At 40.2% G+C, this 16821-nt stretch overlaps 1 protein-coding gene across 1 annotated transcript; it reads right to left on the reverse strand.

Annotated features, from left to right (window-relative positions):
* Positions 1–254: 254 nt before the first annotated feature.
* Positions 255–2040, reverse strand: LOC147628774 (mitochondrial arginine transporter BAC2-like). The gene is made up of 3 exons (XM_086814018.1): positions 1820–2040; positions 1102–1470; positions 255–1021 (listed from the first exon to the last, which is right to left on the reverse strand). The coding sequence occupies exons 2-3, from the start codon at positions 1351–1353 to the stop codon at positions 344–346; spliced, it is 930 nt and encodes a 309-aa protein (XP_086670144.1). The 5' UTR covers positions 1354–1470; positions 1820–2040; the 3' UTR covers positions 255–343.
* Positions 2041–16821: the final 14781 nt, after the last annotated feature.

Below are 16821 nucleotides of genomic sequence, written 5' to 3' on the forward strand. Positions count from 1 at the left end.
ATCCAAGTTGTTACTATAGGAGGACCTACTCACGGAGAAGAGAAAAAAAGACAACTGTGGTAGTGGGTGGCTGTCTGGACCTCTCTCTCTCTCTCTCTCTCTGTCTGTATGTGTGTGTGTGTGTGTGTGACAGAGAGAGAGAGAGAGAGAGAGAGAGAGAGAGAGAGAGGGGGGATGTAATACATCAGCTCTCAAGTTGTATAATTTTAATAACATAAAGCGTATTGAACAATTTGATCACATAGAACATAGTGTACAAAAACTGTGAGTTTAAGTGGGACAACATATCAAGGTACAAGACAAATGAATGAAAAACTAATGGAAATCTGTTCATCTTTTAGCCCTACTGAGCACCCAGCAGTTGAGGGGGGGCTTTCCTCTCAGAAGGCATGAACCGCAAAGAGAGTTCGTACGCAGAGAAGATGGCCCCATTGACAAGGTAAGCTCTCGCTATGGCAGTCCCCAATCCTCGCCAAAGCACGGAGAACCCTTCTTCTCGCACACTTTTCCTTAAGCAATCCAAGATGCCTGCATACTTGTTGGAGCTCCCAGGCACCCCCTGTGCCTGCAGCCTTGACTTCAACACATCCAAGGGGTAGCATGAGATCCAGCTTGCTACGCCAGCAATGCCACCTGCCGTGAGCATTGTGAAAAGAGACTCTTGCCCTGACTTCCGGCATCCTGGATGAAGCCACTCCCGTGTGTACTCATATGACCCAAAGTACAATGCGTGGGCGGGGGCATCTCTTAAAATGGTTATGCCAAGCCCCCTGTAGAGACCTCGCACGCCCTCAGTTGTGGCGATTGACCGTGCCAATGCTAAAGGCCCAATGACATTCCTAGTGGTTGATGAGTGCAACTGCAGACGAATCTTGATCAGCTCTACTGGTGTGAGAATGCTTGTCTGAATGAATCCAGCACCAAACCCAGCCACAGCAACCCTTTGATAAGAAGGGGGCTCATCCTTGTTGACAGACAAAGCCCGAGAAAACAGTGCGTACGCTTGAAATGTTACTGCATTCTGGGCACAGCCAGAGGTAAAAGAAGTTAGATTAGCATGAAGTGTTACAGCAATACAATGATGTTGTTAGCTGTATTTACCTGAAAAGGTACTGAAGCAAGTGGTGCACCCATGCCTTTGAAGAATGCCAGCGGGCCCCCAACAGCGTTGATGCGGCAGATAAGACTGAGCGCAGAGTTTGGAACCCTTGATGGGCCCACACGGGGTTGCTGCAGGTGTATTCTGAGTGTATCAAGGGGATGCCCGGCGATGACACCAGCCATTCCGCCCACGCCACCTGCAACAAATTCCCGGCCAGAATTGCTGGCAAGGAACTCTGGCCAAAATTCCATGTCTGTGATGCTTCACTCAAGCAAACAGTTGGTGTGTGACAGTCAAAGCAGAGATCTGATATGTATGATAATGAGCCCTTGGAGTCACAAGCATGCCCTCACCTCCTGCAACCTAACCTGCCAAGCCGAACATTGCATAAATACAATTGATAGCGTACAAAGCATCTGCTAGCTCATGCACTCTCCAGATGTGTGTATGTACGCATCTTGTGACTCGCCCTTAAACTTGCATATGGGGGTGTATCGCGTAAGGACTGGGTGCCCTCATGTAATTAAGCACCTTAAGCATGTTTTTTAATCAAATTAAAATAGCCATTCAACCCTCTAAAGGGAGCGAGAAGAAGAAGAAATACAGCAAAAAGTATGAGGTCTGTAATTCAAATTACAGCGTTTAATCTTAGAAAATTCGGATGTAAATTAGGACTAAGTTCTGTCTAAGCATGGAGATGATGATCTTGCGGCGTACCTGCGTAAGGAGAAGCGCTCGTTTGCTTGCTTTCTGCTTTCCCGCTCTGGGGAAAAAAACACCACCACCAGAAATCGATTCCAAGAAATAGGGAAACTATAATTAGAATGAATGATATTCGCCCAATTGCTGTGGTGGGAGATACTGTGTGTATACACAAGTTGCGTGGGTGGGTGGGGGTGTGTGTGTGCGCGCGCGCGCGCGCGCTTTTAGGGGCGGGCGACAGCAACAGGGCGACACGGTCTAATGATATAGACCTTGGTTGAGCGAGAGCATGTCGGGACTCGGTATCGAAAAATATTATTATCTGTGTGTGTGTGTGTGTTCTGAATCTGATGAGCAGCTTTTTGTTTGTACTACGCACACATCATATCGTCACACACTTGAGGGCTAGTATATAGCCTTAAAACACGTTTTTTCTACCAATCAAAATAAGGGCAACTTTTAAATCTATCCCGTTTTTGCTTTCCAAATCTCTACAATATCAGAGTGAGTGTTCTGGAAATATATTTGATTGAGACGGACTGAAAACCTTCTCATTGTAATTTGAAGAGGAAATTGACCATTTTGAAAAGGTATTTCTCTATAAATTTAATAAAATACAACTAAAACTTAACACTTGTGTAGAGGATTCTTCTCTTTCTCCCACAAATTTGAGCAAGCTTTGCACAAGTACTAAGCCAAGTGGAAACTATCTTTTCCCGAACCTTACAATATCCCAGTTTTATAACTAAAATATATGAAAAACTATTTCTTCAAATAAGGCCTACTTAAAATCCTAGCCTTAAAAAAAAAAAACTAGCCATTCTTTTCAAGCACTAGTCTATAGGACCTGTTCTTCGGTTGACATGTCCTTTTTTAGTTCAAGTTTTTCTTTTCTCCAATTGCACATGAGAACGCCCACAATCTTTTCTTTTGAGAAATTTTCATCAATAGATATCTTGGAACTTTTCATGAGAATGGTGAGAAACCTTTCTCTCTTAAAAGTATTGGTATTGTTTTGATTAATTTGAAGCTATTTGAAACTAAAACCTTCCAACATCTAAGAAATTTTAAACCGTTAGCTCCTAAAATTTGCAAGTGCAAATATACTATACCTCATTTTTTTCCACACTTTGTTAAAATTCCTTGGCAACTTGAACTTCCAATTGTGAAGCACAACATAGTGTGAGTAAACACATAAGCTCTAGTTCTAGCGCACCACCCACTCAATGTAAGCACAAGTTTTGGCACCACCCTCTCATAGATATTGAACATCCACAAATTATTGCTTTCAATAAGGAGCACATCTACTCAATGACACTTTTCGTGGGCATCCATGTATAATTTCACATCCACAAATACAAATGAACTCCTCCAAAAGAAAGGGTAGTGGAGCCACTTTTCTCTCCAAAGGTAACTTTTCGTACCCACGATGAAAAACCGACGAGCAGAATCTCCTTATTGGCCTATATTAAGCAAAGGAACCACTTCTTCCTTGTCCCTGGCTTCTTGTTTTTGTAATTATTGTGATGAAATCCTTCCTTCAAAAAGCCCATCATAGTTAAGCAACCGCAATTATCTAGTTATGTGTTGGAAACAATGCTATAAAGTGGGACGTTTAACCTTTTGTTGGCCTTGTTGTCCTAATAGAGATATCTCTCAACTTGATTCGAAGAAATACGATGCAATAATGAGTTTTTTTTAAAATTAAAAAAACTTTACCAATGTCAAGTAAAACAATGGGAAAGAGTAAGTAACATGCAACCGCAATTATCTAGTTATGTGTTGAAAACAATGCTATAAAGTGGGACGTTTAACCTTTTGTTGGCCTTGTTGCCCTAATAGAGATATCACACAACTTGATTCAAAGAAATATGATGCAATAATGAGTTTTTTTTTAAATTAAAAAAACTTCACCAATGTCAAGTAAAACAATTAAAAAAACAATGGGAAAGCATCAATAATATGCAACCATAATTATCTAGTTATGTCAAGTAAAACAATTAAAAAAACAATGGGAAAGCGTCAATAATATGCAACCATAATTATCTAGTTATGTGTTAAAAATAATGCTATAAAGTGGGAAAATTAACCTTTTGTTGGCCTTGTTTCCCTAATAGAGATATCACTCAACTTGATTTGAAGAAACATGATGCAATAATGAGTTTTTTTTTAATAAAACACTTTACCAACATCAAGTAAAAAAATTACAATGGGAAAGAGTAAACAATATGCAACAAAAATCAGTAAACAAGAACACAAATCTACATATCATAAGACTTTGGAATGTAGCAAGGAAACAAAATGCCATTAAACAAACTCATAAATCTTTGAAATATTCATGTGTGGTAAACCATGGCAATTTGAAAAAAAAAAGACTTAAACACATCCCAAAACAACTTATTCATGCTTTGTAAGACCAATAACGGTATTAGGGCATTTACAAAGTCCTCCACCAAGATATAGCATCAATGTGTAGACGGCTCGGACCATGGCATGGATGGGCATCGACAAATGTATACATGGTGCTTGAGGCTAGTCTTTTTTTTGCACACTACCAAGTGTAAACTAGGATTCAAACCTTGAAGCTAGCTTAAGCTTTTTATAGCCCCTTTGTCCAATAACATGCTTCCCATTTCTTCATCTATTTTGACAACTATATTGATGGTAGTAGAGTTTCAAGGCTCCTAAATAATCTCACAAGATATGATAACATAGATTGTCCGTTCAACAGCATTTACCCTACCTAACACACCTTACGTATTCTCATGAATCCTTTGAGAACACACTTGCATTGCTCTTGCCATATCACCTCACTCAACGTTTATACCAAGTTGAGGTTTACATTAATAATCTTGTTTTTATTCAAAATCTTATTATCATGCACCTCCCTTAGGCAAATGGATCACCCAACAACCTTACCTAATTATGCTATGGTTGGTAAGGCCTTCTTGGCCATGGGACACATATAAATTTGAATGGGTGTTACTAGTCATATTAAGCATACATTAGAAACTTGTCTTCTAAGTATCAACATCAGAAACAGGTAAGTAAACTAGTCATATTAAGGATACAAAATTCACAAAGGAAATCATGAAGTAGTGAAAATTTATCTTTCGAAATTGTATGGTCAATATGAAGAAGTAATGTTTTTTTTTATTAAAGTATTCCATGATGTGATTTTTTCAAATGTTTGATTAGTTCCCATTTGATAGCATGCTAAGAATGCATGAAACAATAGTCACCACCACATGACTACATAAGGATGTCTACACACATTTGGGCTCCACCAAATGACTAATAACACGCATTGGACTCCAACACATGACTAGGAAAGAGACTCCTACACACATTTAGGCTCTAACATTTAAAATGCTGTAGTCCACAAAAATCATGGTCAAGTGATGTACTTGCCAGGCAAAGGCAATTTACAACAAGATACCTTTTTGAAACTCTATGTATCATGAGTGTTCAAACCCCCTTTTCCAAGAATCTTGGCTCTTTTAAATAACCCATTTTCTCAAAATAAATGGTTGGTATTTTTCTTTGAGTATGTTAAAAAACTCCAAAAGTCTTATCCTAAAACATCCTTATGTTGGCATCCTCCTATCTTCCATATATTTAAAGGAATCCTTGACGGCAATTGACTCATTGATTACGACATGTAACAAAGATCTTATAACAATGACAAATGATAAAATTACTTTAGAAGAGTCTTTCTAGAGAGTTTTTATAATCCTTGGTTATGCATGTGGCCTACTTGAGAGTCTTGAATTCCTCCCATCCTTTCAAACTCCACACATGAACAAGATTCTTTAATGTATTTAACTCCTATATGTATCCACCTAGGGACAAAAAAGGGAAAGTGTAAAAGTGTAGCGCATGCAATTAAGAGGGGAAAAAAATCAAGATAGTGCACAAGTTGATTAACTAAGAAATCACATCTATGAATGAATGCAATGTGAATAAGTTTTAAGTAGTTTTTGTGTGTGTGTGTGTGCACACGTGCACGTCGCATGTCTTCACAGTTGCACAAAAATGGTTTTGTGATGTGTGCAATAGGAATTTTCTTTGCTTAACTCTATGCATTTTTAATATAGATTTTTAAATCTCAATTCTCTATGTGTTTTAGGTTTTTCTACAAAGAGAGTTGTTTGTCATTATCTTCATGTAAGTGGTACACAAACAACATGTAGCTTAAGATGTAGAAATTCTTGTAAAGTTAATAGCATATATACATATGTTTGTGTAGCTGGAGAAACCAAATGTACAAATGTATGACTTCACATCGTGACAAGGTTTCTCTTCACTAGAATGATACATCAAATTTCCTTAGTAAACTTGAGAGAACACATTTTCTTTTAGATAAAGTGTTATAGCCACACCTTTTAAATAGAATGATACATCAAATTTCCTTTGTAAATTGGAGAGAATACATTTTCTTTGAGATAAAGTGTTATAGCCACACTTTTTTCTTACTTTACTATGGAAACAAACGCAAGTATCCATTTCATACTTTACTATGGAAACAAACTCAAGTATCCTTTTCTTTCTTTCATATAAGAGGAATTAAGAAATTCCAATAGATGGGATCTAGATATCATGTTTAGAAACAATGTGGCCTAGTATTACTCCACGCCTCACCCAAAATTGGCATTTAAGTGGGTTAAGGGATATTCTATATAATCTGCATTTTTCAAGTACCTTCCTCAAGCACCAAAATTGGCACTTAAGTAGTGGGTGCCTTACCAATTTATGGGCTCATTATTCTCATTACCCTTATCTCCATTTCTATAATCTTGTTACCCTCTAATCCCTCTTATCTTCATCCTAACCTTCACCCCCTGAGAGCTAGAGTGAGACTGGTGACTTGTGAAAGGTTACATTCTATGTGGATTCCAACACCATGTGGACACACGGAGGTGCAAAAATAGACTTAACATGGATTTCGGGACAAGTTCGCACAAAGAGGAAAAATAATAAATGGACTCTTCATCAACCCTACAACATTTGCAAGAAACTAAAAGAATGATCTTATGGCAAAGTTTGTAGTTTTATTTGTTTTGCTATCTTTCAACCTTGATTTTTCAACTTGATCTATAAACCCCCACTAACCCTTTTATTATAACTTTTCATTTTGAATGATTTCCTTACTACCTCTTCTTCTCTTCTTTTTTTGGTGTATTTTATTTTCTATAACCTTTCAAAAAAAAGAGAGTGCACTACAACTGTTTGTTGTTTTTTTACTGACTACTAACAATTGCTATTTTTTAAACTAATAGTTGTTAAATATTTATTAAAAAGTAAAAAAACAAAAAAGGGGGAAAAAAAACTCTACACTAATGCGGTAGTCTGAATCAACCCATGACGTTCAGACATGCCAGAGGAGGGGAGGTGTCTATCGTTAAGATAAGCGCTGTAACAAGGCTGTGTTAGGGGGTAGCACCACAACAAGAGGAGGAGCCAACAAAACAAGTAGCGGCTTTGATTTCTCAGCAAGGCAAAATCAAAGCAGTTCGTCGAAGTGGTTGTTGGGTGGAGAGAAAGCAGTTGTTGTGGCTCAGTAAGCAGAGCAGGTATGATGCATCTCAGCACAATGGAAAGGAACCGATAGCATCCCACGAGAGTGTCATAGTAACACAATAGGGGAGTGTCATGGCAGAGCCTAATAGAGACCTAGTAGTGGTTGTTGGGACATAAAGCCAGCGGCTTGTGGGAAGGTGACGTTGTGCAAATGGATGGCTATCATGGCTGGGGGCTTTGCCGTGAGGAGGCACAACAAGATGAAGGGGGCTATCGCATCTCTATGTAGGAGGAGAGGAGGGAAGGTGGGCTCGATCAGCGTGCACGAAGAAAACAAGGCACACATGGGGAAGGTGAAATGACCACCTTCTTTTTATTATTATTAACCTCATGCCCTAACATTCAAAAAATGGGACCACCAAAAATTAAGGTGCCTTTCATTCCCGCCCCCCTTTTCTCACATGCTTGATTTGTGAAGGATTCCATTTATTTATTTTTATTAAACACACCCCCTTCTTACACATCCATTAACACCTCCATCATCCCCTTACACACTCATTAACTACTCCTCACCCTTATTTCACTTTTCAAAAAATACATCTCACACACACATACACACACACACACACAAAACTAAACCCCCCTTTACATTTTTATCCTACAAAAACTATCCAAAAATGAAAACAGACATTTTATCTAACCTCCCCTCAACCTTTTTTCCCCGTCCCCCCCCATCTCACTAACCAGGCATCCCGATTATCTCTCGTCAGCTACATTTTTCCTCATCATTGGCAGGCTTCAAATCATTTGGAACAAGTGTCTATGGACACCATGCAGTAGTAATAGCTTCGACACTAGCTACTTCCCATCCTTTGTGGGCAAGCTCTCATAGGGAATAGGGTCTAGGGTTCGTCAAGTTAATATATAATGGGTTAAAATCCTATGACAAGTAACATGGGCTTACAATGGACTATAAAGGTCAAGGGAATTGTCTTTCACATCTTTCATGTATTATGCAGACTTTGGATGGGTTAGGAGTAGTCAAGGCCTAAAACAGTAGTCTAAGTGTGGAGTTAGGGGGTTAATTATGGGGAGTAATCAATTACATGTGCCTGTGCCACTTGGTACCATAGCCCCACGATGATGCCACATGGCATCACGTGCCACATTATCCCCCCAAAAAAAAACTTGAAAAAAGAATTAGGGTTACGTGTGCCATGTGGAAATGCAAGCCCTCAAGGCCACATCATTTAAAAGAACAAGAAAAAAAAACTTTACAAAAAAAATATATTTTATTAGTTTATTTTGGAGAGAGAGAGAGAGGAGATAAAGAAAGAGAGTTAGAGAGAGAGAGAGAGAGAGAGAGAGCATGAAAACCTCCCTCAAGAAGAGAACCTAACCGAGGAGAAGATTCAGCAACACAAAATGCACCCGGATCCACTCGGCCACATTCGACAAGCGACCCCTTGCTCACAATTTACCAACATACATCCCATATTGGGTGTCCTAAATTCTTCCATTCTCATGGATAACCCAATCTCATTCACACCCACCTTCTTCTATCAGCCTCGTTACGCAGCAACACAGAACCCTCAACCTTGCAGAGGTACCTCTAAACAGCTTCCATCCATGTAACCTCTTCTCTTCGACTCCAACCTTGCCTTGGTCAATGTATTCGCCATGAAGAAGCCTAATTTCTAAGCATCATGCTATGAGATTGGGACATACTCACATATCATGCCAAGTCACCCCGAACCACCATCTATGGCATGACCTACCATAAGGTGCTTCTTCATCTTACTCACTCAAACATGCACTTATCTTTTGTAAGACAACATTAGAATGTATAAAGCAGCTTCATCTTGAGCTTAATATTAAATAAGGACAGGAAAAAGTCTAATGACTTTATGTATATACTTGTTTAAGACTAGTAATAGAGGCCATACCATTTTTAAGTTTTGTTGGCCTAGTGTGAAAACAAGTCATGTTTATATAACTTATATTATACACTAAGCAATATGCAATCATTCCCTTATAGTAGAATACGTGTGAGCTCCCTTTCGTATCTCCTCATGCTTGCTTATGCTCTATTGAATCTTGCATATGCTAGATAGACTTATATGCAGGTTTTTCGCTTACATTAGCTTGCTCTTCTTCCCCACCTTTTGTGAGAGATAATCATCATGAAGGACCATCTCTATTTGCCTCCATTTATGCGTAGGAGAGCTCCCCCTTCACCCTATCAGTGTAAGGAGCATTCCGGTGTGGCAATGGAGCATTCTGGTGTAAGAAGCATTCTGGTGTGACAACAACATCAACATCTTCAATGTTCTAACTTGTTTTGTTTGTGGGATGGTAGCATGAAAGAGCTATTCCCTATGGATTGTATGGCGATTGGTGGTGGATGTAACTTCAATACTCGACATCAACATTGCATGTCATATCACCCTAACCATGCCCATGAAATCGTTCTTCGAAATTTCTATGTAGTTGGTAGTTTAGTAGTCTCTTTTGTTGTAGTGTTTACTAATCAATTTTTCATGATTTGTATAGATTGCTATGATATATTACTGATGAAATGAAATTGAATAATTTGAATTATGAGCTAGTCCATATGTCATCCTCTAGATTGAGTGGTATTGCCATTTGATAGGATAGAACGCACATACACGTGCACACACACACACACACACACACATACACATTCTCTACTAGTACATTGTTTTCCTAATTCGTACACACACATACACAAAATGACCGAAGGTAAGAAAACAAAAACTTTTCATGTGGGGGCATAATGGTAGTTGAGAACATGTACGTAGTGCCTTGATGCGTAGTGTGTGATGCATGGTTTAAACCTAACCTTAGTGATGGACCTTTTAATGGTAGTTGAGAACATGTACGTAGTGCCTTGATGCGTAGTGTGTGATGCATGGTTTAAACCTAACCTTAGTGATGGACCTTTTAATAAGTATTGTTTTGTATGGTAAGCTGCTTTGGATTATTTATCATCTTCGTACATGAACATTTACCTGTTTGCAAGCCACCATTTTCCTACCCTATTGTCATGGACTCAAAGTTCACCACTCCACATCTAGCTCACACATACGATAGCTAATACACTAGTACCTCCAAGGTTGCGCATCTTTGGGGATTCTATGTACCCCTATGTTGGCTACCTTATGGGCTAGCGCAAGTTGGTTGCAATGCTTACCTACACATGTGAGGTTATATGCTTGAACCATTCTCAAATTGTTCAAGGAAACACACTCACATTCAATATTGGAGGTGAAATTTAAAGCTAGTACCAACTCTTGACCAAGTCTCTTTTTTTTTTCTCTCTCTCCCTCTCTCTCTAAAGGTAACACCTGGTAACTGTTGAGAGGCCAAAGCGAGGACAAAGCGCACGTGAAGGATAGCGACCCGCCCAGCCCCAGCGCCCGCTAGTAAGCTTTGGCTGGACCACCTTGCGACGGCACAACAACTCTGTGGGCTCCTCCTCCACGCGCGCCACTACTTTTGCCAAGCTGGCGGGCCAAACGCGACACTCCCAGGGTACCCTGGTCCCGTTTTATTTCTACGTACACTGCAGCACCCTATTTCCTTTAAATAATATATTAAGTAAAAGAGAAAGAAACCAATTACAGAAGGCTTAAAAAAAAGAAGAGAAGTTTAACTCCTTATCTTAGAGATAATTCAGAGTGAAGCTTGGACCTCAATCAGGTCCATTATGTAGTTGCATGAACTCTTCATCTCTACTACTAGTGGGGCTGCCATTAGTTCTCTTTTCTTGTAGACCAGCTGTATTTCCGTATCTCTTATTTCTTGTAGGTCAGCTGTATTTATGTATCTCTTATTTCTTTAATGATGTTATCCCTATCTTGTCCACAAGAACCTCGTTCAATTCTTCAATCTCAGCGAGCAACAGTTCCGTCGTATCCTTCAATGCACTCCTCATCTACATAACCTAATAAACAAACCAGACCTGGCAAGAAAATTGGCCAGATGGATGCTCTTGTTACATGAATTTGAGTTCAACGTAAGGCACACTCCCGAGAACAAGCATGTAGTGGGTAGACTTCTTGTCAAGACTGGAAATAGGGGAAGAACCAAAGGGGGTGGAAGATGATTTCCGAGATGCGCAGCCTCACAGAAGGAAAAAAACCCAGCTGGTATGATGAAATGCTATAATTCCTATCTGACTTATCCTTTCCGAAGTACATGTCTAGAGAACAAAGAAAGAAGTTGACTCTCTGGAGCAAGTCATTCATGGTGGTGACTGGGCAGCTCTACAATATGGGCATTGACCAGATATTGAGGAGATGCATCCCTGAGAACACGAGCAACACACTGTGTTTAGCAAAAGCACACTAAGGCATAAGCAGTGGGAATTTTTTCGAAGAGGTCATTGGGAGAAAGGTGTTCCAGGCAGGTCTGTGGGTGGCCAAATGCATTAAAAGATGCACACAAGTTTGCAAAGGAGTGCGACATTTGCTAGAGGCTGGGGCAACCAAGTGATGCACATAGAATGCCTCATAACCCAATCCTACCACTTGAGCCATTCCAAAAGTGGGGTCTGAAAGTCATCGGCCCATTCAAACCAGCTGCTCAAAGGACAAGAAACAAATACATTTTGGTGGCCACTAATTACTATACAAAATGGGTGGAGGCCAAGGCCCTTATATATGACAAGGCATCATCCGTGGAAAAGTTTCTTTATGAAACCATAATGACAAGATTTGGATGCCCTATAGAGATAGTCAGTGACTAAGGGAGCCATTTCATTAACGAAGTGATCAGGAAGATAATAGAACAACACATGATAATACACAACAGTCTAGTACCCTCCGCAAGCCAATGGGCAAGCATATTCCACCAATAAGATCCTGAAGGGAATCCTGATAAAGATAGTGAATGAGAACGGGAATGACTGGGACACAAAGCTGCACTCAGCGTTATAGGCATTCCGAACGGCTTATAAGAATGCAACATGACTTACACCCTTCATCATGGTGTACAAACTGGAAGCAGTAGTGCCCATGGAGTTCCTAACATAGAGTCTCAGGATAGCAGTGGGGATAAAAGTCTCTCTCCGGAAGAATCAAAGGTGCATAAGATCGAACAACTCCTAAAGCTAGATGAAAGGAGACTACACAGTGCTTGTACAAAAGAAATTGTGAAAAAGAGAAGGAAGCTCCAAGTGGACATGAATGTAAAGTTCAAGATCTTTGAGGAAGGAGATGTTGTCCTGTTGTTCTCATAAAAAATGGGGACCTACCTAGGAAATTTGAAAGTGAGATGGATGGGCCAATATAGAATCTTTAGGAGATTGCGGACATAAACTTTTGAACTAGTGAGTCTAGATGGCAAAAAACCTAGGAAGTTGGTAAATGGGAACATGCTAAAACCCTATTATGGAAAGATGCCAAATGAAGGAAAAGGGTGTCCAAAAGGGAATCAAGATCTTTATCCGGAGATATTTCAGGAACCAAAATCAGAGTCTAGCCAGGAGCAAGAAGCAGGATAAGATTCTGAAGAAATAGAAAATGGTAAAGAAAATAGCCCAAAAATAGACTTCCCATATGTAAATATGATAACGATATGTACAGATACTGAGGAGCCAGGTGGCAACAACATGGTGCAGGTGGGAAAGTTGAGGGGTGCATGGGCGTTGTGTATTCCCTAGTAGGTGATGGCCTCTATAACACCACAAGCAGACACACAAGAAGAAAATTATAAGGGATCAGAACTGGGGGACCAATCAACTTTACACATGTCCTCAGCCCTCCAGTTGACACTAAAACACACTCCAAACCTCCCAATTTGACCCAACTGACTTCTCCATCTGTCCTTCTAGGGTCAGCATTAACCTCCAACACCTCTGATCTTCCACCTATAAATCTCAGCTGATCTCAATTGACATCTAGCTGACCATAACTGCTCCTAACTAACACAGAGCTGATTATATTTTGACTATAACCTAATTTAGAAGCTTGCTACTACTGATTCCAGTAAGATATACGTTCGCATGACTCCCATATTGTCCTCCAACATTATTAACCTTCCTTTTAAGATTCTTTGAACTCAACAACACTCATGTGCTGACTCCTTGCTAACCAACTAGCATGAATACACCCAACTGACCCACAGCTAATATAAATATAACTCTGAAATCCTCTGCTTGTCTCCAAAATCCTCTTCTTGTCCCCAATCAGATAAAGTCCCTCCAAGCACTTCAACCTTCCTCAAACATCAATTAATCTCAAGTTCTGATCCTCGGAGCCTCTTTGAACTAGTCAACTACTCTCTGCTGACACCTTGCTGATTCAAATCTGACCTAGCTGATAGTTGATTTAGCTTACTTAGAACTAACTCAGAATTCTTCACCCCAGTGTCCCCTGTTGTCTCTATACTCTCAGACATCTTAGAACTCACCAAGACCCACCACAACAAACCCACAACTCACAGCTGACTTCTGATTGTCATACCAAATCCCAAATAGGTTCCTCTCAACCCAAAAAGATTAGATCTCACCTTCTACACACACAACTGACAAGATTTGATGGCTAATTGACTCAGTCTGACTATGTAGCCTCTCCCATCTAATTTTGGCTGACTCACTTCTGACACAACCAACTATGGATTTGCACTCACATGTGTTCCTCTTTCATAATCTCAATCAAAACAACACAAGTACGGCACCATAGTAAAAAATCTCATCAATTCACATAGAACTCAAACTCCACACACTATATTCATCATTGAAACAAAAACAGACAGTCTCAACATCCCTGAGACTTGGGCCTTAAAGGAAATAGAAGAAAACACCAAAAACCATTAGAGTCCTCCACAAGTAGACCCAGCAGCGATTCTTCACAGCAACATCTTCATCCATAACTTAAAACTTCATAGAAATCAGCATCTAGCTGCTGACACTCGGCATCTATAGTTGAGCAGTTCTGATCTAGACCCAGTATTTAATAGAGGTGCTGCACACAGAGGTCCTAGGGAACACACCTCCTAGCTAACTCTGGTCTCCAGCTCTCCCTCTGCACTCACCCAATCTATCCCTCTCACACTGCATTGACCTCTTCTCTATAATCTTCAAAAACGTGCAGGTCATCCAGCCCACAAGCTTTGACCAAACAAAACTGTCCTGCAAGAGACACACTCCACAACAATCCCTCTGGGGGTCTCTCTCACCATCGTTCTTCACTATATCCAAAAAAACTCTTCTTTTCCCCTCTTTGAACCCCGTCTCGTCGTCCTTGATTCTTCCAGAAAGTATCACCTCCCGGCTTCCTTGGGTTGCCCATACGCTTTCTTTTTTCATTCTCGCACCTGCACCTTTTCACTTGGCTGCCACGTGCCATTTTCGCTACTATGGGTCCTCGACATACCATTTTATGTACATTTTATTTATCTACACCCCATGTTTTGATTGGGGTCAGGATTCTCCTCACATATAGCCCACCCCCCTAGGTGAAACACTTTCACTGCATTCTTTGTACACCAAGCTCCTCTCTTCCACACACTACTCTATACAGTTCTATTCACAACATCAAAAGATTGATACAACATTTCAGCATACACCTCGATCAAAAGGGTACGACACCAACTAACACTTCTATAAAAGGCACAAACCAACCACACCTCCTGCTAGTCCTCCTCTCATTTCTTCACTTCATAGACATCATGGTGCTACCATATGACTCAGGACTTCTTCCCAGTCTAGCATTGATCCCACTTCTCAAAAACATCAGTATTGACAAGAAAAACATTCTTCACTTCCCCAAACACATCCTTGCCAATACAAGTCTGCCTATCCAGACCAAAGGTGATTACCTCTCAGCATCATAGAGCTATAGGTCTTCTCAAACCATTCTTCCTACTGTAAAAGAGAAACTCCGCAAACATCATTAGCATCATTCAAACTCTGCGTTTCCTACAAACTCTCTTCATGAAAATTGTCGCCATTCTTCATAACTGAACATTCTTCAAACATTCTACATCATGCAAGTAACAACTTGTTAATCCCAAATGCAAATTGCCAAAGCAATCAAACATAAATGCATTGTACCCACACACTCCCATAGATCAAGCTTTAGGTTTAGACACATCGATTAATATGTCATGAGGCTTAAGGTTGTAGTCATATTCAGCTTCCCAAGGGAGGCCTTCCAACCACCACTATGTGTATTTGTTATGGGCTACCATACCTCCAAGAGGAAACTCAATAAATTCACCTAAAGGATGAGCAATAGATCACAACTGTCATAGGGCACTTACGAATGCTTCGAACTTGAGTCCCTTGAGGCCTCCAAGCTCGCTTGTTAAGCTCCAACCTCCAAGCTCTACCTCCACCTCCACCTCCACACTCTCATGGTTTTACTTAGAATTATTCTATTTTAACCTCAAGGTCCCGCATGATTAAAGAAAAGTTATTTTTGAAAAAAAGTAAATTTCCCTTGTTGCTACTCATCTTTTGGTGCAAGATGTTCAACATTCCGGTGTTCCAAGGATCGGAAGGAGAAGACCCGGGGAGTTATCTTCGAGAGTTTAACCGAGCATGCCACTTGATGGGTTGGTCTATGAAGGAGAGGGCATAAATGCTTCCAGATTTCTTGGAGGGTGTGGCCTTAACTTGGCATGAGGCTTTGCCAGAGGAGTCCAAGAATGATTAGGAAAGGTTGACCAAAGCAATGAAGGAGAGATTTGGGACAATGGAGTCACCAAATGCTTTACTATTGCAATTGGATCAAATTTTCCAAAAGGAAGGAGAGTCAGTTTCTGCCTTTTCAATGAGGTATGAAGCCTTATTCATCAAATATCAACAAGTTGCTTTACATGTTGTTGCTTCTTCTTCTTCTCCACCTTCTATGGAAGATTCAAAGAGTTCTTTAGCAATGGAGCACCTTAAGATGAGCAAGTTTATCAGGGCTTTGGATCCCCGCCTTGCATGGAAAAGTTCTTAGCAAAGATCCCACTAATTTTAAAGAGGCTCTTCGTATTGCTTTGAAGAAGGAGGCCACTCTTCATATTGAGTCTACATTCCAATCTTCTCCGAGTGTGCCAACCCCACCATGAGTAGAGATAGCCTCAACATCTCAGGTACAAGCTCCATCCTTGGATCATAACATTGCACAACTTATGGCAGAATTTGCTGATTTGAAGTTACAATTAGTCAATGCAAGGCCACCTAGGGTTCCACGAGCTGAGGATAAACCTAGGGATAGAAGTAGTGTCACATGCTATGAATGTCAAGAGAAGGGGCACTATCGCACTGAGTGTCCAAAATTGAGGAAAAGAGAGGATAAAAGTTTAGCACTTTTAGAGAAAACATGCTCAAAAGAAGAAGAGGAAACATTAATGCCATTAATGGCAAAAAGGGGGTCGTAAAACTAGGAGTCAGGAAGAAGAAGAACAAGAAGATAAATCTGAAGAAGAGGAGAAAAATAAGAAGAAGAAGAAGTCGTCTAGGAGAAAAATTGGACAAT

Source organism: Cibotium barometz, chromosome 19 (assembly GCF_041138505.1).
Source record: "Cibotium barometz isolate CiBa-2024 chromosome 19, ASM4113850v1, whole genome shotgun sequence".
Taxonomy (NCBI): Eukaryota; Viridiplantae; Streptophyta; class Polypodiopsida; order Cyatheales; family Cibotiaceae; genus Cibotium; species Cibotium barometz.

Coding starts and splice junctions, on each gene's coding strand:
- LOC147628774 (XM_086814018.1), bottom strand. CDS start 1,353: ATGGAATTTTGGCCAGAGTTCCTTGCCAGCAATTCTGGCCGGGAATTT. Junction 1,022..1,101: donor TTGCTTCAGTACCTTTTCAG/GTAAATACAGCT, acceptor GGCTGTGCCCAG/AATGCAGTAACATTTCAAGC.